At 41.7% G+C, this 27,162-nt stretch overlaps 1 protein-coding gene across 1 annotated transcript; it reads left to right on the top strand.

Moving 5' to 3' along the window:
* The first annotated feature begins 18,644 nt into the window (after nt 1-18,644).
* On the top strand, nt 18,645-21,917 carry LOC122748262 (sialic acid-binding Ig-like lectin 14). The gene is made up of 5 exons (XM_043993928.1): nt 18,645-18,726; nt 19,152-19,535; nt 20,084-20,368; nt 20,571-20,676; nt 21,860-21,917. Exons 1-5 carry the CDS (start codon nt 18,645-18,647, stop codon nt 21,915-21,917), a joined length of 915 nt encoding a protein of 304 aa, XP_043849863.1.
* The last annotated feature ends 5,245 nt before the right edge of the window (nt 21,918-27,162 follow it).

Genomic DNA, 27,162 nt, shown 5'->3' on the forward strand with positions numbered 1-27,162 from the left:
GGAGACTGATTCCAAGCATTCTAACAGCTGGAGCCTTTTCCTTTCCCTGGTTTGTAGTTTAGCATATTAATCCATAATCCAGCAGAGAGGGCTTGAATTCTGTTTTCTTAGAGTAGCTGAGGTAACAATGATGCATTGACTCCTCCCTTTTTTGTTTTATTGTCCCATATTACTGGTGGCTGGGTTAATTACTAAAATTTTATTTCCTATTTAAAAGTTGTATTTACTCATTATTTACATTATTCAGAATGGTTTTTAGATGATTTTAATTTCATCTTGAAGGATTTTTTGACATTGAATTAATAGCGAGCATTTATTTAGTGTTTTAAGGTTTGCAAAGCACTTTACATGTATTGTCATTTGATCCTCATAACAGCTTTGTGAAGTGGGTGCTATTATTATAATTTCCGTTTTACAGTTGAGGAACAGAGGTTCAGAGATAGAAAGGTTAATTGATTTGCCCATTTAAAGCTCAGTTGGCTGATAAGTCTTTCCAGGTTTGCTAATTACCAGTTGACTTAGGGTCTCAGAGAATTTAATGAATGTTATTGACAAGATGTATTTTAAAAAAAAGTATTTTATTATTTTCCAGTTACATGTAGAGATAGTTTTCAACATTTATTTTTATAAGATTTCCCATGTCAAATTTTTCTCCCTCCCTCCCCTCCCTTCCCCCCTCCCCTAGACAGAAGGTAATCTGATGTAGGGGATATATATATATACACATTAACATATAACATATGTATAACATTAAACATATTTCTGCATTAGTCATGTTATAAGAGAAGAATCAGAGCAAAAAGTAAAAACCTCAAAAAAGAAAAAACAACAGCACCAAAACCAAAAGAAATAGTATGGTTCAATCAGCATCCATATTCCATAGCATTGTATTGGTGAGAAGAATCTAGTCTATCACAGTTGATCAACACATAATGTTGATGATATTGTGTACAATGTTCTTCTGGTTCTGCTCATCTCACTCATCATCAGTTCATGCAAACCCTTCCAGGTTTCTCTGAACTCCTCTTGCTCATTGTTTCTTACAGCACAATAGATTCCATTACATTCATATACCACAACTTGTTCAGCTATTCCCCAATTGATGGGCAGCTCCTCAATTTTCAATTCCTTGCCACCACAAAAAGAGCAGCTATAAATATTTTTGTACGTGTGGGTCCTTTTCCCTTTTTTATGATCTCTTTGGGAAAAAGACCCAAAAGTGGTATTACTGGGTCAAAGGGTATGCACAGCTTTACAGACCTTTGGGAATAATTCCAAATTGCTCTCCAGAATGATTGGATCAGTTCACAGCTCCACCAACAATGCATTAGTGTTCCAATTTTTCCATAGCTTCTCCAACATTTATTATTTTCTCAAGGTGATTTTTAAAATGCTTTTCAGAAAAAGAAAGCCACATAGAATTGGTACCTTTGCTTTAGACTAAACTCCAGGAAATAATCTCATTATATTAAAATAGATAGGTATCTTTCCATTTTGGTCTTTTGGGTTTTCCTCTACCCACTGAAGAAAGAGAGATGGAGAATAGAGAACTCAAGAGAAGGTGATGTTCTGTGTCAGCCACAGTGACTTCTGCTAGGCAACAGGTATTTATGCAAAAAGTATGAGTAATTGGAAAAATGAAATCAAGATCCTAATACAAGGAGGCAAATGCCCCCTCTGAGTTAGTACTTTACTTGCTGAGATGGGACTTACAATTGGCATTGAAAGACTATATCTAATTGAAAAAAATCCAGAATAGTTAATAACATAAAACTTCCATGTTTGAAGAGATTCAGAAACAAGAGGGAGCCACTTTAACAAAGATTTAAAAGACTTGGAAAATGAGCAAACAGTGATGTTTAAAATTTAATGTGTGGTTGCCTTATTCCTGTCCCAAGTGTATGGAAAACTAGCTAGGGTTTACTTGCAAATTAGAAGCTTTAGCACCAGTTTTGGGGCATTAAGTATTTAGTAAGTAGTAAAAAGAGAACACCTGGGTCAAGAGAAAGTCAAGAGAAAGCCTATCTAGCCTAGCATTCTAGCCTGGCCTGGTTCTTCCTCAATTTCTCCACCACCAGCCTGTTTGAGAGACCAACTGCAAAAGGAAGCTTCCTCTGCATCCCACGGAGAGGAGGTCCTTCAATACTGCTTCAAGCTAATTGGCTAGCATCAGCCAAATCCATTGGTTCACTGGACTTGAAGGTGGTCCTGTGTTGAGGTCAGCGTCCACAGTCTGTGGGAACACATCCTCCTGAGGACCAGGCAGGTGTGGCTTCAATTGAATTAACTTGAAGTGAGTTAATCAGCCAAGTCAGTCAGTCTCAGTCAATCCAATCAGTCCAAATCAATTCCCTGGAGCTGGGGCCTTTGGTCATTGGCAAAGCTCATTATTTTCTTACAGACCCTCCTGTGCTTTGTTAAGAAATATAGTTTCCTTAAATGAAGCAATAACATTGCAGATACTTATGATTAACAACGTAAAGGGAATGAAAAGAGAGAAAAGAAATTGAACGATGCATTGACAAAAACTATAGGGGACAGTCCCCTTTAGGAGGTAAATATTACTGACTGACTTTTCTGATTAACTTTAAGTAAGTTAGTGAAGTCAGTCAGCTTCAGTCAATCCAATCAGTCCAAATCAATTCCTTCTAGCTGGGGCCTTTGGGCATTGGCAAAGCCCATTATTTTCTTACAAAACAGAAAAAAATTCTGACCCTAAAAAGTTTCTATGGTGAAAAAGAAGATCAAAATACACCCTCAGAAGAAGATAACAAAGTCAAAGCTTCTACATCCAAAGGTTTGAAGAAAAATATGAATTGGTCTCAGGCCATAGAAGGACTCAAAAAGGACTTTGAAAATAAAGTAAGAGAAGTAGAGGAAAAAATGGAAAGAGAAATGAGAGTAATGCAAGAAAATCATGAAAAAAAAAAGTCAACAGCTTGAAAAACTAAATAGGCCAAATGGAAAAGGAGGTACAAAAGCTCTCTGAAGAAAATAATTCCTTAAAAATTAGGATTGAGCAAATGGAAGCTAATGCCTTTGTGAGAAATCAAGAGTCAATAAAGCAAAACCAAAAGAATGAAAAAATAGAAAGCAATGTGAAATATCTCATTGGAAAAACAACTGACCTGGAAAAGAGATCGAGGAGAGATAATTTGAAAATTACTGTACTACCTGAAAGCCATGATAAAAAAAAGAGCCTAGACATCATCTTCCAAGAAATTGTCAGGGAAAATTGACCTGATATTCTAGAAGCAGAATTTGGAAGAAATTGAAAGAAACCAGAGGGAGGAAGTATCATAGAAAGAACTTGGAAAATAATTAACAAAAAGAGACAAGCAAAGGTGAAATAGATGTGGGACTATACTGCAGACCATTTAGATAGAAGAACGGAAAAAGATGAATTTTTTTTTTTTTTGGAAAAAAGAGATTAGTAATATAACATGGAGCCATGGTATTTAATGATAGGGAGCTTCAATTAGCTACGTATCTGTGCTTTGCCAGTGGATCTGGCCAGTGGAAAAGTTCTTGGATAGTCTTTTTTTTTTGTGGGGCAATGAGGGTTAAGTGACTTGCCCAGGGTCACACAGCTAGTAAGTGTCAAGTGTCTGAGGCCAGATTTGAACTCAGGTCCTCCTGAATCCAGGGCTGGTGCTCTATCCACTGCCCCACCTAGCTTCCCCTCTTGGTTAGTCTTAATGATAACTTTTCCTTTCAACAGGAAGTTACAATGTGGAATCTTATTCTTGTCTTGTTTCTCACTAATAAAGAGGAAGTGGTGGCTGAAATAGAAATAAATGGACGTTTGGAGGAAGGGATCTTACCATCTTAAAATTTATGATACAAAATGAGAGGAAAGTTGAGGAAATTTGATGAGTCCTAGATCATATGAGATTGGTTTTCAAAAACTTCAGTTACAAGGCAAATAGAATTTCATGGACTAAAATTCTTCTGGTTAAGTTGATCCAAGATGGATGTATTCACAGGTCCAGTTACTCAAGGAAAATGGTCCTTAGACTGAGAAGGAGAATAAACAGTGGTTAATAAGGAGTGAAAAACAAAAGTAAATGAGGAGATAGACAGTGATACGGAAACTATATGCTTTAATGACATCGAAGTAATAGTAGAAGTAGATTTAATTGATCAAATTGATCATGAGGCATCCCCCCAAAATTACAAGATCCAGTGATTCAGTTTCCTAAGTTTTATTAGAATACTATGAGGCCACAGGGAGAATACCATAGGAAAAAAGAAAAAGTATCTCAAATAGGGAGAAGAAAGATGGTTATATTTATAGTAAGAAAAAAATAGGTTACCCCTCATTATTCTAATCTCCTCCTTAAGGAGGTACATGGGAGGTCTTATCCTAATTTGGACTTCCTGGGGTCCTAACACAACCCCTGAGGTGGGTACCTTTTTCCTTGGAGGTGTGTTTTTGGTTTTTTTCTGCACATGTTCCTAAAGACATGCTTAAACTTGTCAGACCCAGAGGGTCTCTGTGCTTTGATATCTCTTTACTTAAGATCTGGTTTCTAGGTGTCCTGTCATCTAGGAATATTAATGACTATTAATGGTTAATGGTCTCTAGTTTCTGGTGTTGGTTAATAGGTACTTGAACCCTCTTGGTTATAGTACTGTTGATAAGAATACAAAATGGGGTAGCTAGGTGGTGCAGTGGATAAAGCACTGGCCCTGGATTCAGGAGGGCCTGAGTTCAAATCTGACCTCAGACACTTGACACTTACTAGCTGTGTGACCCTGGGCAAGTCACTTAACCCCAATTGCCTCGCCAAAACCAAAACAAACAAAAAGATGACTTTGATAAGAATACAAACCTTAGTCTCTCTGTTAACCCTTTTAGGTACTATTGATTTTAGGTTATCTGTTAACCCTTTTTAGCTACAATTGATGGGTTATCTATTAGCTCCTTTTAGAGGTTGGGTCTTAGTTAAAGTTCAGATCTTAGGTTGTCTGTTAACAACTTTTAGCCTTCCCTATAAACATCATGTAATCAGATCTAAACAAATTACATCCCATGTAACTGAAAGAATTGGCAGGAACCTTTGAACAATCATGAATAATGGTTGATGTGTCAGGGGACTGGAGAAGAGCAAATCCTGGATTTTCAAGAGAGGAAAGAGGGTGAACTTTGTAAACTCTGTTCATGAATTTGACTTCGATTCCTGGAAAAATTCTGCTCTGAATTATTAAAGGTATTTTCTGAGAACATTAATAAAATAGGGATGCTATGATCATTAAGTGATGATCTTTCTTGGGGTAGGTCATGGCATAGCAAACTCATTTCCTTTTCTGACAGGGTCACTAAACTGATAAATCAAGGGAAGGTACAGAGACTATTTTCCTCTACTTAAGCAAAACATTTAACTTCATTTCTCATGCTATTTTTGTGGAGAAGATGCAGAGATGTGGGCTGGTACAATTAGGTGGATTTGGAAGTAGTTGAATATTTGAATCCATAGAGTTGCTGTTAAAGGTTAATCATGTCTGAGAAATCTGTGCCTGGCCTTGTGTTGGTTAACATTCTTACCAACAAGTTGGATAAAGGAATAGATGACATGCTTATTAAATGTAGAGATATCTTAGATCCAAGAGGGATGGTGAATACATTGGATGATTCAGGATTCAAAAAGAATGGCACCTGGCTAGTACATTGAAAGAAACATGAGAAAAGGAAGTATTTTAGAGTTTAAAGATTTATACTTGGGTTTAAGAAATCAGTTTCTCAATTCTTGCTCTTGTTCTTTTTTTGTTCTTCTTCTTCTTCCCTCACCACATGTGGTTCCCCTTTTTACTTGGGGCACCATACCCTTACATGTGGGTGTTCTGTCCATAGGAACATAATTTTTGGTCACTTATATTTTGTAAGATTTTTTGGGATTTGGAGGCTAGACTTTTTTAGATTCAAATTAATTTATTCCTGTTATTTCATTTTAAACAGTGAAGGCAGTTTGCATTTTGTCCTGTGCAGTTTTCATTTATGGTTTCCTGAAATATAGCCATGAAAAAACAGGTGTTAAAAAACCCCATTATGTTTCAAATGGAGTTATGTGACTATACCTTTAAATCCAAATCACTCTGTCTTTCATTAAATGGCCAATAATGGTTCCAACTGAAGCCTCTGAGGCTCATTGTTTAATTTTTTGATGGCTTAGAATGAGTGTAAGTAGTAATTATTTTCTATTCTGGCCAGACACTCTGAGAGTCTACCCCTACCAGATCTTTGTGATGGTAAATTGAGCCATGTTTTATCTCGAATTCTATGTAGCCCCTAGTCACTGAATGGTTGTTGCCTCAGACAAATAAGACCTGGGAAAGACCTTAATTTAGAAAGGTCAAGGTTACCCACTGAATCCTGGGCCATCACCAGTTGTCTTGCTACTGAACTTTGATAATTCTGGAGGAGAAAGTAAGACTGATGACTTTGCACAGCTTTGCCTTACTTAAATCCAATTCATATGCAAGTCAAAACATCACCCTCATGATGTCATTGCAGATAGGTGGTGCAGTGGATAGAGTGCTGACCCTGAAGTCAAGAGGACCTGAGTTCAAATCTCACCTCTCACCTCTGATACTTACTAGCTCTGTGATCTTGGGCAAGTCACTTAACCCCAATTGCCTTAAACACTGGGGACCGTGTCCAGTTGTCCTGATTATATAATCTTGCCACTGATCCCAGGTAGTTCTGGAGGAGGAGAGAATGAGTTTGGTGACCTTGCACAGCCCTGCCTCACTAAAATCCAATTCACAGTAAGTCATGACATCACTGTCATGGTCATCCGTGAGGAAATGGGGGGGGGTTGTCTCCTCTCAATAAGGATCAATTCAGAGGCTAATTTAGACCCATCTGGGAGAGTGTATTCACAGATGAGGGCTAAATCAATATAGAGACATTTTTCCCATGGGAAAAGTCTAAGCAGAGGGTTGGGGATACTTGGTCCAACTCGCTAGTTTTTGCATGTAGATTGTAACCCTCGAAAAAGGGAGGGGCCATTTCACATTAGGGATTAGGGGATAAAAGGGGCCCATAAGCCTCCATTTTGGGTCACCCACCAGCTGCACACTGGGTGGCCCATTCTCCTGAGAATGACAATAAATGAGCCTTTGATACATCGCCACCACTGAGTTCCAGAAAATTATTTTAGGAGCCATTTTCCTTACATCCTCTTTGAGAGAGAAGGTCAAACAGCAACACTGGTCCTCTTCAAGAATGCAGGATGAATAATACCTATTCTCTTGGTCTTTAGATTTTCTGAGTGAGTTCAGATTGTTTGGGGTTTGGCATTCCAGATCCTATTGCTTCCATCTTCTCTACATTATGGGGAGAAAATTAACCTCTCCAAGGACAGGAAGCCAAAGGACTGTTCAAGGGCATTGACTCTCAGTGCCTAACAAAGGAGGATTCTACACCTTTGTCACATAAGCTCTCTAAGTTTGAGCGTACTTTCCTCAGAATTCTGTATGAGTATTTGTAGCAGAGTGTCCCAGACTCCGGGCTCTGATAGGTAAGCTTTCACTTGGTTGTACCTGCAATTAGGCCTTCATGCCATTTCCTGGACATGTCATGATGTCACAACTATTTGTCTGTCTGTCTACCTGCCTGTCTCTTCTGTCTGTCTGCCTGCCTGCCTGTCTATATGTCTGTCTGTCTGTCTGTCTGCCTGCCTGTCTGTCTGTCTGCCTGTCTGTCTGTCTGCCTGCCTGCCTGCCTGCCTGCCTGCCTGTCTGTCTGTCTGTCTGTCTGTCTGTCTGTCTGTCTGTCTGCCTGCCTGTCTGTCTGTCTGCCTGCCTGCCTGCCTGTCTGCCTGTCTGCCTGCCTGTCTATATGTCTGTCTGTCTGTCTGTATTTCTATCTGTCTGCCTGTCTGTCTGTCTGTCTGTCTGCCTGCCTGCCTGCCTGTCTGTCTGTCTGTCTGTCTGCCTGCCTGCCTGTCTGCCTGTCTGCCTGCCTGTCTGTCTGTCTGTCTGTCTGTATTTCTATCTGTCTGTCTGCTTGCCTCTCTGTCTGTCTGCCTGCCTGCCTGCCTCCCTCTGTCTATTTGCCCATCCATCTAGCTACCTACCATCTATCTTCATTTTGCTGAAATTGTTTGCTCAGCAGTTACCGATCATCTTTTGATTGCCCAATTTACCTTTCTCAGTCCTCACACTTCTGGGTCTCTTAGCAACCTTTGACACTATGGACCACCCTTTTCTCCTGGACACTCGCATCCATCTGGGATTCCATGGCATCGCTTTCTCCTGGTTCTCTTTCTACCTGTTCAGCTGTTCTTTCCTTGTCTTCTTTGCTGGATCTTTATCTATTTCATACCCCCAGGTTCTCTCCTGGACCCTCTTCTCATTGCTCTCTATTCTATATCACTTGATCATCTCATCAGCTCTCATGGGTCCAATCATCATCTCCATATACATCCTTCATAACTCAGACCTTTCCTATTTGAAGGTTCTTCTCAGTTCTGACACTCCAAGTGCTGAGGTCCCTCCTTACTCTGAAACTTTCTCCTTTAACTTCCTTCCCAGCTTTCACCCTCTGTAGTCCAGGTGCTGGGGAGGTCCATTGCAGGCAGCACAGTGACAGAGAGTGGTTCCAGGCAGAGGGAGCACTTCCTGAGCATGGGCTGAGGCAGCCTTGACTGTAAACACTTATTCTGCACCATCCTTCAGTGTCTGTGCTCTGTGGTCACTCATTTCTTTCTGTCTGAGCCTTTCACTTCACTTTCTTTTTGTCTCAGGGCAGGGTTAACCAGGGAGTCTCCTCTAGTCCTTCCTCCTTATTACAGACCTTCCTTATGCATAAAGCCTGATCACACTTGCACCTGACCTTATATTGGATAGTGTAAACCCTGCCTGGCTCGGGTGAAGGATTCAGACTCTAAGGAGATCTGGGGTCCAGGTGGGCTGGGAATACAGACTAGAAGGCTTTGAATGTTCCTGTTTAAGTTCCAAGCCAAAATCTCATTTTTTTTCCACCATTCTCCAGAGCTATGAAGAAGTCTGCATTTCCTCTTCCCAGCTTCCCCTGTGCTCTTAATCTTGGTTGTCGATTGGATATGGGAAGTCTTGGACTCTAGTCAGAGCATATCTCTCTATTAGGTTAGAAATGCTACTGCTGCTCTTGATATTACAGACCTTGGGTGGTGAGTAGGGTAAGGGATGGTGTTGGGATGGTCAAGAAAAGATCAGGGTGAGGCAGCTAGGTGGTGCAGTGGATAGAGCACTGGTCCTGGATTCAGGAGTACCTGAGTTCAAATCCAGCCTCAGACACTTTGACACTTGCTAGCTGTGTAACCCTGGGTAAGTTACTTAACCCCCATTGCCCCCCCAAAACAAAACAAAACAAAAAAACAAAAAACAACAACAACAAAAAAGGTCAGGGTGTATGGGGCAGTGGAGAGACCACAGGCCTTGGATCCAGAAAGCCTTTCATGTAGTCCAGCCTCCGACTCTGGTTGTGAGTTTGCTTTGAGATTTCTTCCTGCTTTAAGAACTGTGGCTCTATTATTTATAGTTTTATGATTGGTATTTCCTGAGTATTTTTTTGTCTATAGCGTCCCTGTCCCAGTTCCCAGGGTATGAGCTGAAGCCTCCAGCATCAGTGACAGTACAAGAGGGCCTGTGTGTCCATGTCCCCTGTTCTTTATTCTACTCTTCATATAACAAAACCTATGAGTTAGAGGCTCTTGAATCCTGGTTCAAGAATGGAATCAACACTATCAAAGACAAACCAGTGGCAACAAATGATCCAAAATGGGAGGTGCAAGAGGAGGCCTGTGGACATTTTCCTACTTCCCTTAATCCACTGAAATGCTCATGGTCTTTTCTAATAAAGAAAGTGAAGACCAGAGAAAGAAAATGATTCAGCCAAAGGAACACAGCAAGCAGATGTTGGGGCATGGACTAGAACTCGGGTCTTCAGATGCCCAGGTCCCCCATCTCTGGCATTCACCATTCTCTGTCCTGATTCAGTCCCTGGCACAGGCCTGAAGACAAGGTGGGGGGAGGGTTTGAGGCTCTATGTGACACAAGGCACAGGTGCCTTGGCTGTTCTCACTTTGTCCTTAATGAATTCTGCCCCTGTAAAGGAAACCCAGATACACTGTCAGAAGAGAGGTCTAGTAGCAGGCAGGCATCAGGTAGCAATGGTGGGTGGTCCCCTTTTCACCTTTGAAGGGAAGAAGGCTGAGGCTGAGGTCAGTGGGGACCTAGATCCCAGGGTCAAATGTGGAAAGAGAGGGGGACATACCTGCTATAATAGAGGTAGGTGAGGCCATAGGTGAGGAGGAAGCCAACTCCCATGAGGCCCCCTCTGAGCAGGGTCAGCACCAGAGGCCAGGAGCTTTTCTCTTCTCCTGAAAGGAGGCAAAGGAGATGTGAATTGGGGGAGGACCCGAGGTGCCACCCTCAGATCCTCTTCCATTGGTAGGGCCATTGGTAGGTTAATAGATTTAGATCTGAACAAGACATTGCAAGTTATTTGACTCACCCCCTCACATGACAGTGGAAGAAACAGAGGTCTAGGGAGGGACAGTGATTGCCCATGTGGGCAATGTTGAGCCTGGAGAAGACTTCAGAAAGGAGCAAAAAATGGCCTTTGACTTTATTCTGCCTCAGTGGGCATCCATGACTGAGAGTAACTGGAAAGTCATCGGGCAAAGATAATGTGCAGTCACAATGGATGGCTGGACTGATCTTGACCTGCCATGTCCATCTACTGGGGGAGTCCTTCTCCATCCCCTCCTCATCTTTGTCCTTCAGAAACCTCTGCCTTCAAGGCTCTAGCCAGATCCCTTTCCTCTGCCACAAGCAAGCCTCTCCTAAGAACAGATCCTAAATAGTTTCTCTCTCTTCCAGACTTTTCCTAGAGCATTTTGCTGGATTATTCCCTGCCCCATCTTGCTCCTTCATGCTACGTTTATTTCCATAGTTTCTGTATGTCTCATCTCCCCTATCACCAGTAGAATATCTGCTTCTTCAGGGGCAGACTGGGCCATTTCTTAGCTTCTTATGCCCTGTGAGAATATAGGGCCTTATAGAGCATGATCTTCATGAGTCAATGTTTATTTGAATTTTATTAAATTGAAATGTCCTTTGATTTCTTTTTTATAATTTTAATCTTTTATTATGATTTTGATATTTATAAATATGAGCATTTGCACACACATATAATATATATAAAATATATATATATATATATATCACCAGATTGTATTTGAAACAGCTTTCATTAAAAATAGGGAATCACATATTTCAAAGCTGTCCTGCTTTCTGTATCTCCATGTTAATTTTTTCTGTACTTTCCAATTTCTTTATTTAAGCGTTAAAAACATTTTTAATTGTTTAATTTTCCCCTATATCTTTTCCCCTACTCCCTCACACAGAACTTAGGGGTGACAAAGCATCAATTTACCATGAGTACTAGCTATATAAAGATAAGTTTTAATTTTTCTGTGATGAATTTCTTACTGTTGCCAATGTGAGATTATAGTCAATACTTGTTATCTAGGGTATGTGATCCTTGAGAACTGAATCCACTTGCATCTCTGATGATTGGAACTTGCTATTTAAGACCTTATGGCACTGTGAACTGATATGATTCTGAGTGTGACTCCAGGTATGATCATCAAGGAATGCCATGTTGCCAGGAACCCTCTGAGGTTTTACATGCATGAATTGCAGGTGGAGTTCTCATGGGAAAGGCTGGGAGAGAAACCATTGGTATGGGCTGAAGTAGGATTCTCCTGACTCAATTTCCCCAATGTGACACAGGGTATGGAAAACTACCCCACCTAGCTGACTTGAAGATTGATTCAATGCAATTGTCCACCTACATAACGGCTGCCTGTAACTGACATCAACATAAGGGAGTATGTTGCCTTATGTCCCTATTCTTTGATGGGAACTCTCTATAATCATGTCAGATGATCAGCATGAGCACAATACAAAATCTTTCTCTTATGGGCTAATACTGGAGTATATCTGAGTTACTACAATAAGATGCAGGTATAAGATTTGAGCTATTTGGTCTAGAATTTTAGTCCTTTCTATACTCCAAATAGGTACCTAATTAAGCATTCGGACTTGACATCTATTACTAGCTATATATTCCTGTATAAGCTAATGTCCTTTAATTTCTCACAATGGTATGGGAATAACTAAGCACATGATGCAAAGATTTGGGAAACCAGGATATGATGCTGTTATTTAGCAAATATGTGTCTTGGTTCTGTGTTAAGATGAGGAATATCAATAAAATTACTTATCTTATAGGAAAAATGGATTATGGTCTACTTTGTAAGTGCCTTAAAGAGACATGCACTTTTGTTAGGGTTTGTTCATTTTATCATGGAGGAAGGTGAAAATGCTTCATTATAAATAACTTATTTGATATACACTCTTTTAAAATTAATTATTCAATGTATTTATGTATACCATTTCTGAGACCTTTGTTACAATTTTAGTTGATCTGGCAAATTTTAAATGAATTCATTTTTGTATTAGAATCCATCTTCTTAGAAAGTGTTCTATTTTTAATTCCTTAGAAGAATTATATCCTTCTAATGGAAGAATGAAAAAAATGAGTTTTAATTTTTTTGTATTTGAGTTTCTTAGAATTATTGACATGACAACTGGCCAACCTAAAATTATAAATTCCTTTGTAGAGAAACTTCCAAATTAGATTTTATAATAATAGAGACATAAGGCTTGAGTTACATGATTTAACCTGGTTATTGGAAAAGTAATTTGCCTCTGTGTTAAGACGAATTTTGTAGGAGATTTTTTTTTTAACAGAGAAAGTGGATCTCTACAAGTGGCCTGCATCTAAGAAGATAGTCAGTTAGAAAATGTTCTGAAGACCACATCCAGACCAGAGAACTACATCATATAGTGTCCCAAGAATCAGACAGCTCTATGACATCAGACTTTGGAGCCTTAAATGGGCATTTTTTACTGTTTACTTTTTCCCATTGTATAAGTTCTCTGTATTAACAGGGACTTCCCCCTTTGGTTTTATCAATGTGTTACTCAATTTCTCCCCTTTCCCCCTTCACCTTGTTACCTATCATAAGCCCCATAGTTAAGAACCCTTGTTGAAGTGTTTGTAAAGTCACTTAGTGAATCACTGAGGAGACTTCATCTCTCAATTAGAATCAAATGGGGGAATGTGAGAAATGAATATTTTTCTCTTGTATTTAATAACTAAATACTCTATTAGGACCAACGTTTTTCTCCTTTTTTCCTTCCTCTTCCAGAAATAAACCAATGTGGGAAATTTCTCTCAGAGATTTATTCTGGCCAAGATCTAATCAGATAGTAAAATAAATTCTTGTTGTTGTAGTTTTTTGTCTATCATTCTTGAAGAGGACCATGGCATTGGGAGGTGACATCATGACTTGGAGTGAATTGCATTTAAGTGATGGAGAGCTGTGCACAGTCACCAGCCTCACTCTCTCCTCCACAGTCATCTGGTTCTAGTGGCAAGTGATACATCAGAATTAATGGAGATGGCCCTGGACGATTGTGGCAATATGGGTTAAATGACTTGCCCAGGGTCACACTGCTAGCAAGTGTAAATCATCTGAGTCTGGATTTGAACTCAGGTCCCCTTGACTCTAGGGCCAGTTATCTTTGCACTACCCCATCTAGATGCCCCACAAGAAATTCCAAGTTTAGGCTAATGGGTGCATTCCTCCTCATTGTGTTTGCTTATGTCCAGGGAAATGGTTGATTCTTCCTATTATCAAGACAAGTGATATGGAAATTGATGTTTTTTTTTCAACCAAGATTTAAGTGACACAAGCTATGTAACCACCTCAATTTTTAATTTGCCAATCAGAGTTGAGTCAGAACTCCTAGGGAACACCTCCTCTTTGAAGGACATATAAAATGCGACTCTGCTACCATTAGGATCTTTGGGTTAAGAGGGATGGCCAAATGATCATCATTTTCTCACTAACCAGGTGTCATTAATAAAATGATTAAATTACCCAGAAACTATGTCTCTCAAACTTTTAAAATGTCACATAATATAATTCTAGAAATGTTAGCTATAATAATAAGATAAAGAAGAAGACTAAAGCTAATGGGCATAAGGAAAGAAGCAGCAAAATGATCACTTTTTCAGATAATGTGCTTTCCTTGGAAAACCCTAAACAATCAACTAAAGTGAAATGACACAATTATTAAGAACATAATTTGCATGGTACAAAAAAATCCTTGTAAATAATCATTAACACTATATATTGTCAACAAAACCCATTGTAATAAATGTTTTCTCACAATTTCCATAATTGAATATAATTTTCTCACAAGACAGAAATTGGACTAGATCCATAACTGAATAGAAAGAGAACTGAAGTGTGAGTCTCAAGATGGAGTCAGTGTGATTCACTCAACTTCCATAATTCCCTCAATTCCCTTGAGTCAGATGCAGAAAGAATGGAGTTGAAAGAAGGCACCTGGCATCTAGTCCCAATTTACTTCTTTGTAATTTATCTCCATTGCTTCTTATTCTGCCCTCTGGGGATTGAAATAACATGTCTGGGACCTCCTACATGTAATTTGACTGCCAATACCTGAAGTACCAATACCATTTCCTCTCTAAGTAATTTCTACTTTAGAATGGATATCCTCTGTTTCTTCAAATTTTCCTAATATGGCATGGATGCAAACCATTCACCTTCTTGGTTGTCCACTGCCCATGCTTCAGTATATCAGTGGTCTTTTAAAAGTGTGGTTCTAAGAGTTGGACACAATCCTGAGCAGGATATAATACAAACGGATTGTCCCCTCCATAGTCCTGGAAGCTCGAAGGAATCCAAGATGGCATCACTGTTATTAGTTACCATATCTCCTTCTATTTTCATGTGAATGTTATGGTCTGCTCACTTTCCTGGATTTTTTTTTTTCTGATGAAGGGCTGTCTATTCATGCTTTCCTCAAAACTTGGAAAGTTTGCTTTTTGAATCAAAGTTAAAACTTGACATTTCTTTCTGCTAAATGTTATCTCACTAGATTCAAACCAGTATTCAAGCCCATGAAGAACACCTTGGATCTTGGCTCTTGTCCCTGACTGTGTAAGGCACCTGTCTTGGCTTTGTGTCAACCCATAAATCTGATGAGCTTGTCTTCTATGCCTTTACCCAAGTCATTGAGAGAAAGGTCAATAGCATAGGGTCCCTGGTGTCCTCCACTGGATGTTTCTTTCCTGCATTATTTTGATTTCTTTCCCCAATTTTTCTTCTACTTCTCCAATTTGCTTTTAAAGTCCTTTTTCAGCTCTTCCAGGAATTCTTTTCAGTCCTAAGACCAATTTGCATTTTTCTTTGAAGCTTCACCTGTAGCCATTTTTTTACTGTCCTCCTGTATGTTTATGCCTTGATATTCCCTATCATTGTAGTATCTGTCAATAGTGAAGCTTTAAAATTTTTTTTCCTTATTTTTGTGCCTTGATATTTTTATTAGCGTTCTGCCCTCTTCCTAAATTGTCCCAAGTTCTGTGCTGAGGTTCTGGGTCTTATTAGTTATTTTCACTGGGCTTCAGGGCTTAGATGTTTGCTTTTTACTGGGTTCCTAAAGTTAACAAAGTCTTTCTGATGGCTGGCCCTGGAGGAGTGATCTTTTTGTTGGTCTGCCCCCAGGGTGGTGCCTTGCTGCTGGGTTACTCTGTTAGCAGGACCTCTCTGTTAGCATGCCCTGGAGGAGTAATTTTGTTTGTAGTGTGCCAAAGTGTGTGTGTCAGTGTGTGTGTGTGGGGGTCCTGCTGCTGGGTTGCTGTGCTGACCAGTCACCAGCAGTCTCTGGAAGGCTAATTTTTTTTTTTTTTGCAATCTGCTGAGTCTGTGGGGCTCGTTTCCCTTGGAAATAGTTTCTCTTTTGGGAGGTCACAGGGATGGGAACTTATTGTTAACCAGTCTTGGGTGGGGCTTCCCTACTGTTCAGCAGTGGGGTCAAAGCCTCCCTAATCATCTGTCTTTGCTTTGGGGTACCTGGTGAGAGTCCCTGCTATGCTGCTCAGACTGCTCACCTGCTCAGGGATCTGCTGGTTTGCGGGTGGGTGGAGCCTCACTGGTGGACTGCCCCAGCATCAGAGCCCTGCCTCTGGCCCCCTGTTGTGAGCCCAGAAACTGCTGTTGCTGCTGCTCCTGGACCTCACTTCCCTCCCACCCAGGTAAGACAGACCTTTCCTGCAGGGCTGCTAGGTGCTTCCCTGCTCCTGGGATGCTTCAGAGGCAGTTTTATGTCAGTTTGAGGAGGAAATCTGGCATAGCTTCAGTGAGCTGCTTGTCCCTTGGCCATCTTGGCACAGGAAGTCCCTGGAGTTTCTTTCTAGGCTGATACTAAACCACTACTCAGTGTGCTGTGGATGTGGCCATGAAGCCTGCTCTGAGTGTGTACCGTGGTAGTATTGTTGACTCAACACCTGTCTTTCCTACAACAGGAGTTTGCATTTCTTGATCAATAGCTTTGCCCAAATTGAGGAAAAGCATCTCTCTAGAATTCTCCTAAGTTACTCTTGCGGTTGTTAACTTGACATAGATCTTGGTGAGGTGAGCCTGACTCTTTGGCATCACTATTTTCTTTACTCCAGGTTCACTCACCTTTTTTTTTTTTGATGAAGCAATTGGGGTTAAGTGACTTGCCCAGGGTCACACAGCTAGTAAGTGTCAAGGGTCTGAGACCAGACTTGAAATCAGGTCCTCCTGAATCCAGGGCCAGTGCCTTATCCCAGCTGCCCCTCACTCACCTTTAAAAACTAATCTGATCAGAGTTCCAGTAATTTCAGGCTGGTCTAGGGTCTGCAGACACTCTCCTATTCTCTGTTCTTGGACATGAGGATATTTATACTTCTTCAGTCTGCAGTGTTTTTCTGTGCTCCATGCTTAGAGATTCCTGACAGGGGCTAAGCAATCACAGCTGCCCATTCTTCCAGGATGCAAAGCTGTGATTCATCTGGGTCAGGGGATCTGCATCCATCCAGGGCAGCTAGGTGTGGCTGTGGCAGCAGGTCAGTTACCTTCAGAGTCAGCCCCTATTAGCTAGCTTAATTCTCTCATTTCTAGTGCAGAGGTCAGCCATGCTCCCTTTCAGAAGAGCCAGAAGACAAGTGATGCTGGAGCAGTTTTTCCCCTGTTGTCAGTTACTGTCATTCCCTCCTCTCCCCAAGCAGATCTCCAGTCTCTTTCGGGGTCCTCTTCTGTTCACCTTACCCCACCCAAAAAACCCTATTCTCTTGGTTGTTCTTAGATTTCCTGAATGATTTCAAATTGTTGGGAGATTTGGCGTTCCAGACACTACTATTGCTTCCATTTTCTTGACATAAGGGGAGAAAATCTGCCACTCCAAAGACAGGAAGCTTCAGGATGGTGCAAGGGCACTGATCTCAGTGCCCAGCTGAGAGTTTCACATATTGAAGGGGAACTTCAGGAGGACTCCACAATGGGCTGGAACGTGCTAGGAGATCCTCCTTCATTATATGTGCACTCTAAGCTTGAAAACACTTTCCTCAGAACTTGTAGGATTGAGTGACCCAGACCCTGGCCTCTGATAATAGAGCTTTCACCTGATTGATCCAACAATTAGGCCTCCATGCTACTTCCCAGAAAGAAGGTACATTCATTTTTTAGATCTGTTGGTCTGTCTGTCTCAGTCTCTGTTTCTCTCCTTCCCACCTTTCATCTATCTTCTTTCTTCAACTGAAATTGTTGTCTTCCTAATCACCAATGATCTTTTACTTGCCCAATTTAATGCCAGTTTGTCAGTCCTCATACTTCTAGACCCCTTGGCAACATCTCACATTATGCATCACCTTTTCCTCTCAGATTTTCTCCTGTCTGAGTTTTCCTGTCATTGTTCTCTTTCTATCTGTATAACTGATCTTTCTCAGTCTGCTTTTCTGGATCTTCAACTATTTCATAACCACCAATCAAGAACCTCAATATTCTTTTCTGGGTCCTCTTTTCATTACTCTCTGTCCCACATCACTTGATCATCTCATCAGCCCTCATGGATTCAATGATCATTGCCAGATATGTCCTTCCTACTTTCCCTCTTTTCAGGTTCACCTAAGCTCTGACTCTCCAAGTTCTGAGGTCCCTCCTTACTCTGAAATGTTCTCTTTCAAGCTCCCTCCCGACATTCACCCTGTAAGATCTAGGTCTTGGTGATGTCCATGAGAGAGAGCAGCTCCAGATAAAGAAGCCAGCAAAGCTCTTCAGCTTGGGCTGAAGACCTTGACCCTGAACTCTATCCTTGGGCTGTTCCTCAGCCTGTGGAGTTATTCTTTTATTTCTGCCTGAGTCTTTCACTTCTCCCTCTCCCTGTCTCTGGGCAGGAACTGTTTGGGAGTCTTCTCCCTTCTAAGCTTCTCCAGCCTTCCGTGCATACAGAACAGCTTGATCAGACTCACTCTTGAAACTATACTTAATAGTGTGAACCTTGCCTGGCTCAGTTGGAGGATTCAGACTCTCAGGAGATCTGGGGTCCAGGTGGCCTGGGGATACAGACCAGAAGGCTTTGAGAGATCTAAGCAAAAAATCCATTTTTGCATCATTCTCCAGAGCTATGAGGAAGTCTGCATTTCTTCCTCCCACTTTCCCCTTTGCTCTTCATCTTGGGGTCTTATATAAATGGCATTTCTAGGCGGAACATATCTGTCCACTGGATCAGAGATGCTGCTGCCGCTGCTCTTGCTATCCCAGATCTTGGGAGGTGAGTAGTGTAAGGACTGGTGTTAGAATGGTTACAGTAGCCCCCCAAATGTCTGGGGGTGGGATGGGGGGGTGGAGCAGTAGGGAGACCACAGGCCTCGGAGCCAGAAGTCCCTACTTGTACTCCTGCCTCAGTCTTTGGCCAAGTCAGGACAATCTCTCTGCGCCTCAGTTTCCTCATCTGTAAGCAAAGGAATGGAAGAAGATGATCCTTAAAGTCCTTACCTGATTTGCACATTGATCTCCTGAGTTGTCTTCCCTTTTCAGTCATCTCTGTTCTGCAGTTGCTTCTGACTCTCACAGTCTTCTTTCCATGGTCTAAGCTCTGACATTCTTTGTTCTGAGATCTCTTCCTGCTTTAAGAACTGTGGCTCTGTTATTTGTAGTTTTCTGATGGGTGTTGCCTGAGTATCTTTCTGTCCACAGGGTCTCTGTCCCAGGCCCCAGGGTATGAGCTGAAGGCCCCAGCATCTGTGACAGCACAAGAGGGACTGTGTATCCAGGTCCCCTGTTCTTTCTCCTACCCTTCATATATCAGCCCCCATGACTTCCCGGCTCTTGGATCCTGGTTCAGGAGTGGAGCCAACACTGACAAAGACAAACCAGTGGCTACAAATGACCCAAAAAAGGATGTTCAAGAAGAGGCCAGGGGGCGATTCCATCTTGTTGGGGACCCTGGGAAGAACAACTGCTCCCTGAGCATCATAGATGTGCAGAAAAATGACAGTGGGCAATACTTCTTCTGGATAGAGAGAGGAACTGCTGTGCAATTCAATTACAAGGATTATATGGTTAATGTGAGTGTGAAAGGTAAGGACAATAGTGACAGGGAAGGGATGTAAGCCATGGTCTAGAGGGAGCTTCCAGAGAATCCCTGGGATGGGAGGTCCCTCATGCCCAATGTCTCCAGGGGAGGTTAGGCCCCAGGAACAAGTATTACTCCAGTCAGTGCCAAGGACTACAGGAGAGTCTAGAGGGCATAAGACCTGGGAGAGGGATGCATTGTGGACATCTCTCTTTGGAGAAACAGGCCTAAGTAAGTCAGGAATCAGCAATGACTCTGGCTGTGCTGTGAGTCAGAGATGGATCCAGGGACATTGGAAAAGGGTGGACATCAAGGTCCTAGAGGACAGCATGAACACCATGTGGCAAAGACCCTACTGTGGGCTCCTCTTTGCTGAAATTGGCCCCCCTGGGCATCAGTGAGTAGCTCAGGCCTTGCGGTGATGCAGAGAGGACAAAGCTTCCATTTTATCATTGGTAGGGGAACCAGGAGATTTATCAGGGATGGTCTTGAGGGTCTTAGTTAAGGTTGCAGGGCCCTTCTCCATGTTCTTGTTTATTCTCTTTCCCCCCAGCTCTTACACAGAAGCCAGACATCTATATTCCAGAGACTTTGGAACCTGGACACCTGGTGAAAGTGGCTTGTCTGGTCCCCTGGATCTGCGTGTGGGGGATACCACCTGTTTTCTCTTGGACAGGGGCTGTTCTTTTCACCCAGAAACTCAGCAGGGAAACCCTCTTTTTCTCTGAGCTGACCCTCACCCCAAGAGCCCAGGATCACGGCTCGAATCTTACCTGTCGAGTGACCCTCCCTGGGGCTGGAGTAAGCACAGAGAGAAGTGTGCAGCTCATGCTGGCTGGTGAGTGCTGGGAGGCAGGATCCCTCCCTCTGAGACAATAGAGCAGTTATATCCCTGTGTGGAAAGAATGGGGCTTAGGAAACCTGATGGCAGAAGATCTGTGTGATTGCAGAGATGGAGCAGCATCTGAGGGCAGAGCTGAGGACCTGAGGGTGGCACCTCGGGTCCTCCCCCAATTCACATCTCCTTTGCCTCCTTTCAGGGGAAGAGAAAAGCTCCTGGCCTCTGGTGCTGACCCTGCTCAGAGGGGGCCTCATGGCAGTTGGCTTCCTCCTCACCTATGGCCTCACCTACCTCTATTATAGCAGGTATGTCCCCCTCTCTTTCCACATTTGACCCTGGGATCTAGGTCCCCACTGACCTCAGCCTCAGCCTTCTTCCCTTCAAGGGTGAAAAGGGAACCACCCACCCACCATTGCTCCCTGAAGCCTGCCTGCTACTGGACCTCTCTTCTGACAGTGTAGCTGGGTTTCCTTTACAGGGGCAGAATTCATTAAGGACCAAGTGAGAACAGCCAAGGCACCTGTGATGACCATGGACCCTCATCCCCTCCCCCAACCTTGTCTTCAGGCCTGTGCCAGGGACTGAATGAGGACAGAGAATGGTGAATGTCAGACATGTGGGACCTGGGCATCTAAAGACCAGAGTTCTAGTCCATGCCCCAACATCCACTTGCTGTGTTCCTTTGGCTGAATCATTTTCCTTCCCTGGCTTTCACTTTCTTTATCAGAAAAGACCATGAGCATTTCAGTGGATTAGGGGAAATAGGAGAAGGTCCACAGGCAGCAGCTCCAGCTGCAATGGGGAAAGGGAGGGGGAGGAAGGGGAACAAGGGCAACAGTCAGAGCAGCCCCCAGGGCTTCTGGGACGCCTTATCTGGGAGCCTGGCATCTGGTGCCTCAGCCATGTCATGTCCCAATCTCAGCCCCTGACCAGAGAGAGAAGCTCCTCTTCCATTGGTAGGGCCATTGATTCATATCCATGGGTAGGTTAATAGATTTAGGTCTGAACAAGACTTTGCAAGTTATTTGACGCAACCCCTCACATGACAGTGGAAGAAACAGAGGGACAGTGATTTGCCCATGTGGGCAGTGTTGAGCCTGGAGAAGACGTCATAAAGGAGGAAGAATGACCTTTGACTTTATTCTGTCCTTGGTGGACATCCATGCCAGTCATCGGGCAAAGATAATGTGCAGGCACACTGCATGATTAGACTCTGACCTTGACCTGCCCTGTCCATCTACTGGGGAAGTCCTTCCCCATCCCCTCCTCAGTTTTGTCCTTCAGAAACCTCCTCTGCCTTCAAGGCTCCAACCAGGTCGCTTTCCCCTGCCTGTGGCAAGACTCTCCTGAAACCAGGTCCTGAATGACTTCTCTCTCCCAGTATTTTCCTAGAGCATTTTGCTGGATTATTCCTTACTCCATCTTGCTCCCTCATGCTACATTTATTTGCATAGCTTCTGTATGTCCCATCTCCCCCATCACCTGTAGAAAGTCTGCTTCCTCAGGACAGGGACTGGACCATTTCTTGGCTTTCTATGGCCTGTGAGGATATAGGGCCTCATAGATTATGATCTTAACAAGGCAATGTTTAGTTGAGTTTCATTAAATTGAAATGTCCTGGGATGTTCTTTTTATAATGTTAATCTTTTACTGTGATTTTGATATTTATAAATATGAGCATTTGCACATATTTAGAATATATATCTCAAGATTGTATTTCAAACAGCTTGCATTAAAAATAAGGAATCACATATTTCAAAACTGTCCTGCTTTCTGCATCTCCATGTTAACTTTTTCTGTCCTTTCCAAATTCTTTATGTAAGCATTAAAAAAGAAATGTAATACTGATTTGTAATTGCCTAATTTTCTTCTATTTCTCTTCCACTACTCCCTACACAGAATTTAGGGATGACAAAGCATCAAGTTACCATGAGTACTAGCTATATCAAGATAAGTTGTGATTTTTCTGTGATGAATTTCTTACTGTTGGCAATGTGAGATTATAGTCAATACTTGTTATCTAGGGTATGTGATCTTTGAGACCTGAATCCACTTGCATCTCTGATGATTGGAACTTGCTATTTAAGACCTTATGGGGGCAGTTAGGTGGTGCAGTGGATAGAACACAGGCCCTGGAGTCAGGAGTACCTGAGTTCAAATCCGGCCTCAGACACTTAACACTTACTAGCTGTGTGACCCTGGGTAAGTCACTTAACCCCCATTGCCTCCCTTAAAAAAATAAAATGAAAAAAAGACCTTATGGCACTGTGAACTGATATGATTCTGAATGTGACCACTTATGATCATTAAGGAATGCCATTGAGTCATTGATCCATGTTGCCACCAACCCTCTGAGGTTTTACACGTATGAATTGCAGGTGGAGTTCTCATGGCAAAGGCTGGGAGAGCAACCATTGGTATGGACTGAAGTAGGGTTCTCCTGATTCAATTTCCCCAATATGACACAGGGTATGGAAAACTACCCCACCTAGCAGACTTGAAGATTGACTCAATGCAATTGGCCACCTACATAACTGCTGCCTGTAATTGACATCAACATAAGGGAGTATGTTGCCTTATGTCCCTATTCTTTGATGGGAACTCTCTATAATCATGTCAGATGATCAGCATGAATACAATACAAAGTCTTTATCTCATAGGCTAATACTGGAGTATATCTGAGTTACTACAATAAGATGCAGGTAGAAGATTTGAGCTATTTGGCCTAGAATTTTAGTCCTTTCTATACTCCAAATAGGTACATAATTAAGCATTTACCCTTGACATCTATTACTAGCTATATATATCTGTATAAGTTAGAGTCCTTTAATTTCTCACAATGGTATGGGGATAACTAAGCACATGATGTAAAGACTTGGGAAACCAGGTTATGATGCTGTTATTTAGCGAATATGTGTCTCAGTTCAGTGTTAATATGAGGAATATCAATAAAATTACTTATCTTATAGGAAAAATGGATTATGGTCTACTTTGTAAGTTCCTTAAAGAGACATGAACTTTTTTTTTTGATTTTTTTTTTGTGGGGCAATGGGGGTTAAGTGACTTGCCCAGGGTCACACAACTAGTGTCAAGTGTCTGAGGGTGGATTTGAACTCAGGTACTCCTGAATCCAGGGCCAGTGCTTTATCCACTGCGCCACCTAGCTGCCCCTGAGACATCCACTTTTGTTAGGGTTTGTTCATTTGATCATGGAGGAAGTTGAAAATGTTTCATTATAAATAACTTATTTGATATACACTCTTTCAAAATTAATTATACTATGTATTTATGTATACCATCCTTGAGACCTTTTTTACAATTGTAGTTGATCTGGCAACTTGTAAATGAATTCATTTTTGTATTAGAATCCATCTTCTTAGAAAAAGTGTTCTATTTTTAATTCCTTAGAAGAACAATATCCTTCCAATGGAAGTATAAAGAAAATGAATTCTAATTTTTTTGTTTGTATTTGAGTTTCTTAGATTTGCTGATATGACAACTGGCCAACCTGAAATTGTAAATTCCTTTGTAGAAAAACTTCCAAATTAGATTTTATAATAATAGAAAGGCTTGAGTTACATTATTTAACCTGGTTATTGGAAAAGTAATTTCCCTCTGTGTTAAGATGAATTTTGTAGGAGATTTTTTTTTTTTTTTTTTGCGGGGCAATGGGGGCTAAGTGACTTGCCCAGGGTCACGCAGCTAGTAAGTGTCAAGTGTCTGAGACTGGATTTGAACTCAGGCCCTCCTGAACCCAGGGCCAGTGCTTTATCCACTGCGCCACCTAGCTGCCCCAGAAGCTTTTTATAGGTGTGGAGCTGAGGTGGTCCTTACACACTGCCTCAAGCTGATTGGTAGGCGTCATCCAAATCCATTGGTTCACTGGACTTGAAGGTGGTCTTGAGTTCAAAGTGCTTAGCTTCTGAGAACAATACCATCTTAAGGGCTAGACAGGTGTGGTTACAATCTAATTAACTTGAAGTAGGTTAATCAGCAAAGTCAATCACTCTCACTTAATTCAATCAATTTAGATTAATCTCCAGGTGAGTCTTTGAGTATCTGCCAAATCCCATTATTTTCTCACACACTACACCATCTAGCTGCTAATGGGTGCATTCTTGCTCATTGTGTTTGCTTAGGTTCAGGAAAATGGTTGATTCTTCCTATTTTCAAGATAAGTGATATGGAATTTGATGTTTTTTCAACCAAGATTAAGTGACACAAGTCATGTATCCATTTCACTTTTCATTCAGAGTTGAGTCAGAACTCCTAGGGAACACCTCCTCTTTGAAGGACATATAAACTGTGACTCTGCTGCCTTTAGGATCTTTGGCTAAGAGGGATGGCCAAATGATCATCCTTTTCTCACTAACCAGGTATTCTTATTAATAAAATTATTAAATTACCCAGAAACTAAGTCTCTCAAACTTTTAAAATGTCACAAAACATAATTCTCGAAATGTTATCTATAACAATAAGATAAGGAAGAATACTGAAGCATAAGGAAAGAAGCAGCAAAATGATCACTTTTTCAGATAATGTGCTTTCCTTGGAAAACCCTAAAGAATCAACTAAAATGAAAGGACACAATTATTAAGAACATAATTTGCATGATACAAAACAAATCCTTATAAATAATCATCAACCTTATATATTGCCAACACGACCCATTATAGTAAATGTTTTCTCACAATTCCCATAATTGAATAAAATTTTCTCACAAGACAGAAATTGGACTAAGTCCATAATTGAATAGAAAGAGAACTGAAATAACTCCAGAACTGTGTCTCAAGATGAAGCCAGTGTGGTTCAATCAATTCCCATAATTCCCTCAATTCCCTCATGAGTCAGATGCAGAAAGAGTGGAGTTGAAAGAAGGCACCTGACATCTAGTTCCAATTTGCTTCTTTGTAATTTATCTCCATTGCTTTTTATTCTGCCCTCTAGGGATTGAAATAACATGTCTGGAACCTCCTACATGCAATCTCCCTTCCAATACCTGAAGTTCCAGTACCGTTTCCTCTCTAAGTAATTTCTTACTTTAGACTGAATATCCTCTGTTCCTTCAAATTTTCCTCATATGGCATGGATTCAAACCATTCACCATCTTGGTTGTCCATTGGCCATGCTTCAGGCTATCAGTGGTCTTTTAAAAGTCTGGTTCTGAGAGTTGGGCACAATGCTGAGCAGGATATAATGCAAGAGGATTGTCCCCTCCATAGTCCTGGAAGCTCAAAGGAATCCAAGATAGCATCACTGTTATTGGTTACCATATCTCCTTCTATTTTCATGTGAATGTTATAGTCTTCTTACTTCCCTGAATTTTTTTTTCTGAAGAAGGGCTGTCTATTCATGCTTTCCCCATGTAATACTTGTAAAGTTTGCTTTACATTAAACTTCACATTTCTTTTTGCTAAATGTTATCTCAAGCCCATGAAGAGCACCTTGGATCTTGACTCTTATCCATGACTGTGTAAGGTACCTGTCTTGGCTTTGTGTCAACCCATAGATCTGATGAGCTTGTCTTCTATGCCCTTACCCAAGTCATTGAGAGAAAGGTCAATAGCATAGGGTCCAGCACAGATCCCTTGTGTCCTCCACTGGATGTTTCCTTCTTGCATTATTTTGATTTCTTTCCCCAATTTTTCTTCTACTTCTCTAATGTGCTTTTAAAGTCCTTTTTTAGTTCTTCCAGGAATTCTTTTTTGTCCTGAGACCATTTTGCATTTTTATTTGAAGCTTCACCTGTAGCCATTTTTTTTTTTTTTTACTGTCCTCCTCTATGTTTATGCCTTGATATTCCCTATCACTGCAGTATCTGCCAATAGGGAAGCTTTAAATATTTTTTATTTTTTTGCTTTTTTTTGTGTGCCTCGATATTTCTATTAGAGTACTGCTTTTTTCCAATATTGTCCCAAGGTTTGTGCTGAGGCTCTGGGTCTTATTAGTGGTTTTCACTGGGCTTCAGGGCTTAGCTGTTTGCTTTTACTGGGTTCCTAAAGTTAACAAAGTCTTTCTGATGGCTGGCCCTGGAGGAGTGATCTTGTTGTTGGTCTGCCCCCAGGGTGGTGCCTTGCTGCTGGGTTACTCTGTTAGCAGGACCTCTCTGTTAGCATGCCCTGGAGGAGTAATTTTGTTTGTAGTGTGCCAAAGTGTGTGTGTGTGTGTGTGTGTCCTGCTGCTGGGTTTCTGTGGTAAACAGTCACTCAGCTAGCAGGCTCTATTAAGGTAATTGTGTTGCAATCTGCTGAGTCTCTGGGGCTGGTTTGCCTTGGAAATTGTTTCTCTTTTGGCAGGTCATGGGGATGGGAAGTTACTGTTAACCAGTCTTGGGTGGGGCTTCTGTACTGTTCAGCAGTGGGGTAAAAGCCTCCCTAGTCATCTGTCCTAGCTTTAGGGTACCTGGTGAGGGTCCCTGCTATGCTGCCCAGACTGCTCACCTGCCCAGGGAGCTGCTGGTTTGCAGGTGGGTGGAGCCTCACTGATGGATTTCCCCAACCTCAGAGCCCTGCTTCAGGCCCCCTGATGTGAGCTCAGATGCTGCTGTTGCTTCTGCTCCTGGACCTCACTTCCCTCCCACCCCGGTAAGACAAACCTTTCCTGCAGGGCTGCTAGGTGCTTCCCTGCTCCTGGGATGACTCAGAGGCAATTTTATGTCAGTTTGAGGGGAAAATCTGGCATAGCTTCAGTGAGCTGCTCATCCCTTGGCCATCTTGGCACAGGAAGTCCCTGGAGTTTCTTTCTAGGCTGATACTAAACCACTACTCAGTGTGCTGTGGATGTGGCCACGA

Source organism: Dromiciops gliroides, chromosome 3 (assembly GCF_019393635.1).
Source record: "Dromiciops gliroides isolate mDroGli1 chromosome 3, mDroGli1.pri, whole genome shotgun sequence".
Taxonomy (NCBI): domain Eukaryota; kingdom Metazoa; phylum Chordata; class Mammalia; order Microbiotheria; family Microbiotheriidae; genus Dromiciops; species Dromiciops gliroides.

Coding starts and splice junctions, on each gene's coding strand:
- LOC122748262 (XM_043993928.1), top strand. CDS start 18,645: ATGGCATTTCTAGGCGGAACATATCTGTCCACTGGATCAGAGATGCTG. Junction 20,369..20,570: donor TGTGCAGCTCATGCTGGCTG/GTGAGTGCTGGG, acceptor GCCTCCTTTCAG/GGGAAGAGAAAAGCTCCTGG. Junction 20,677..21,859: donor ACCTACCTCTATTATAGCAG/GTATGTCCCCCT, acceptor CATCACCTGTAG/AAAGTCTGCTTCCTCAGGAC.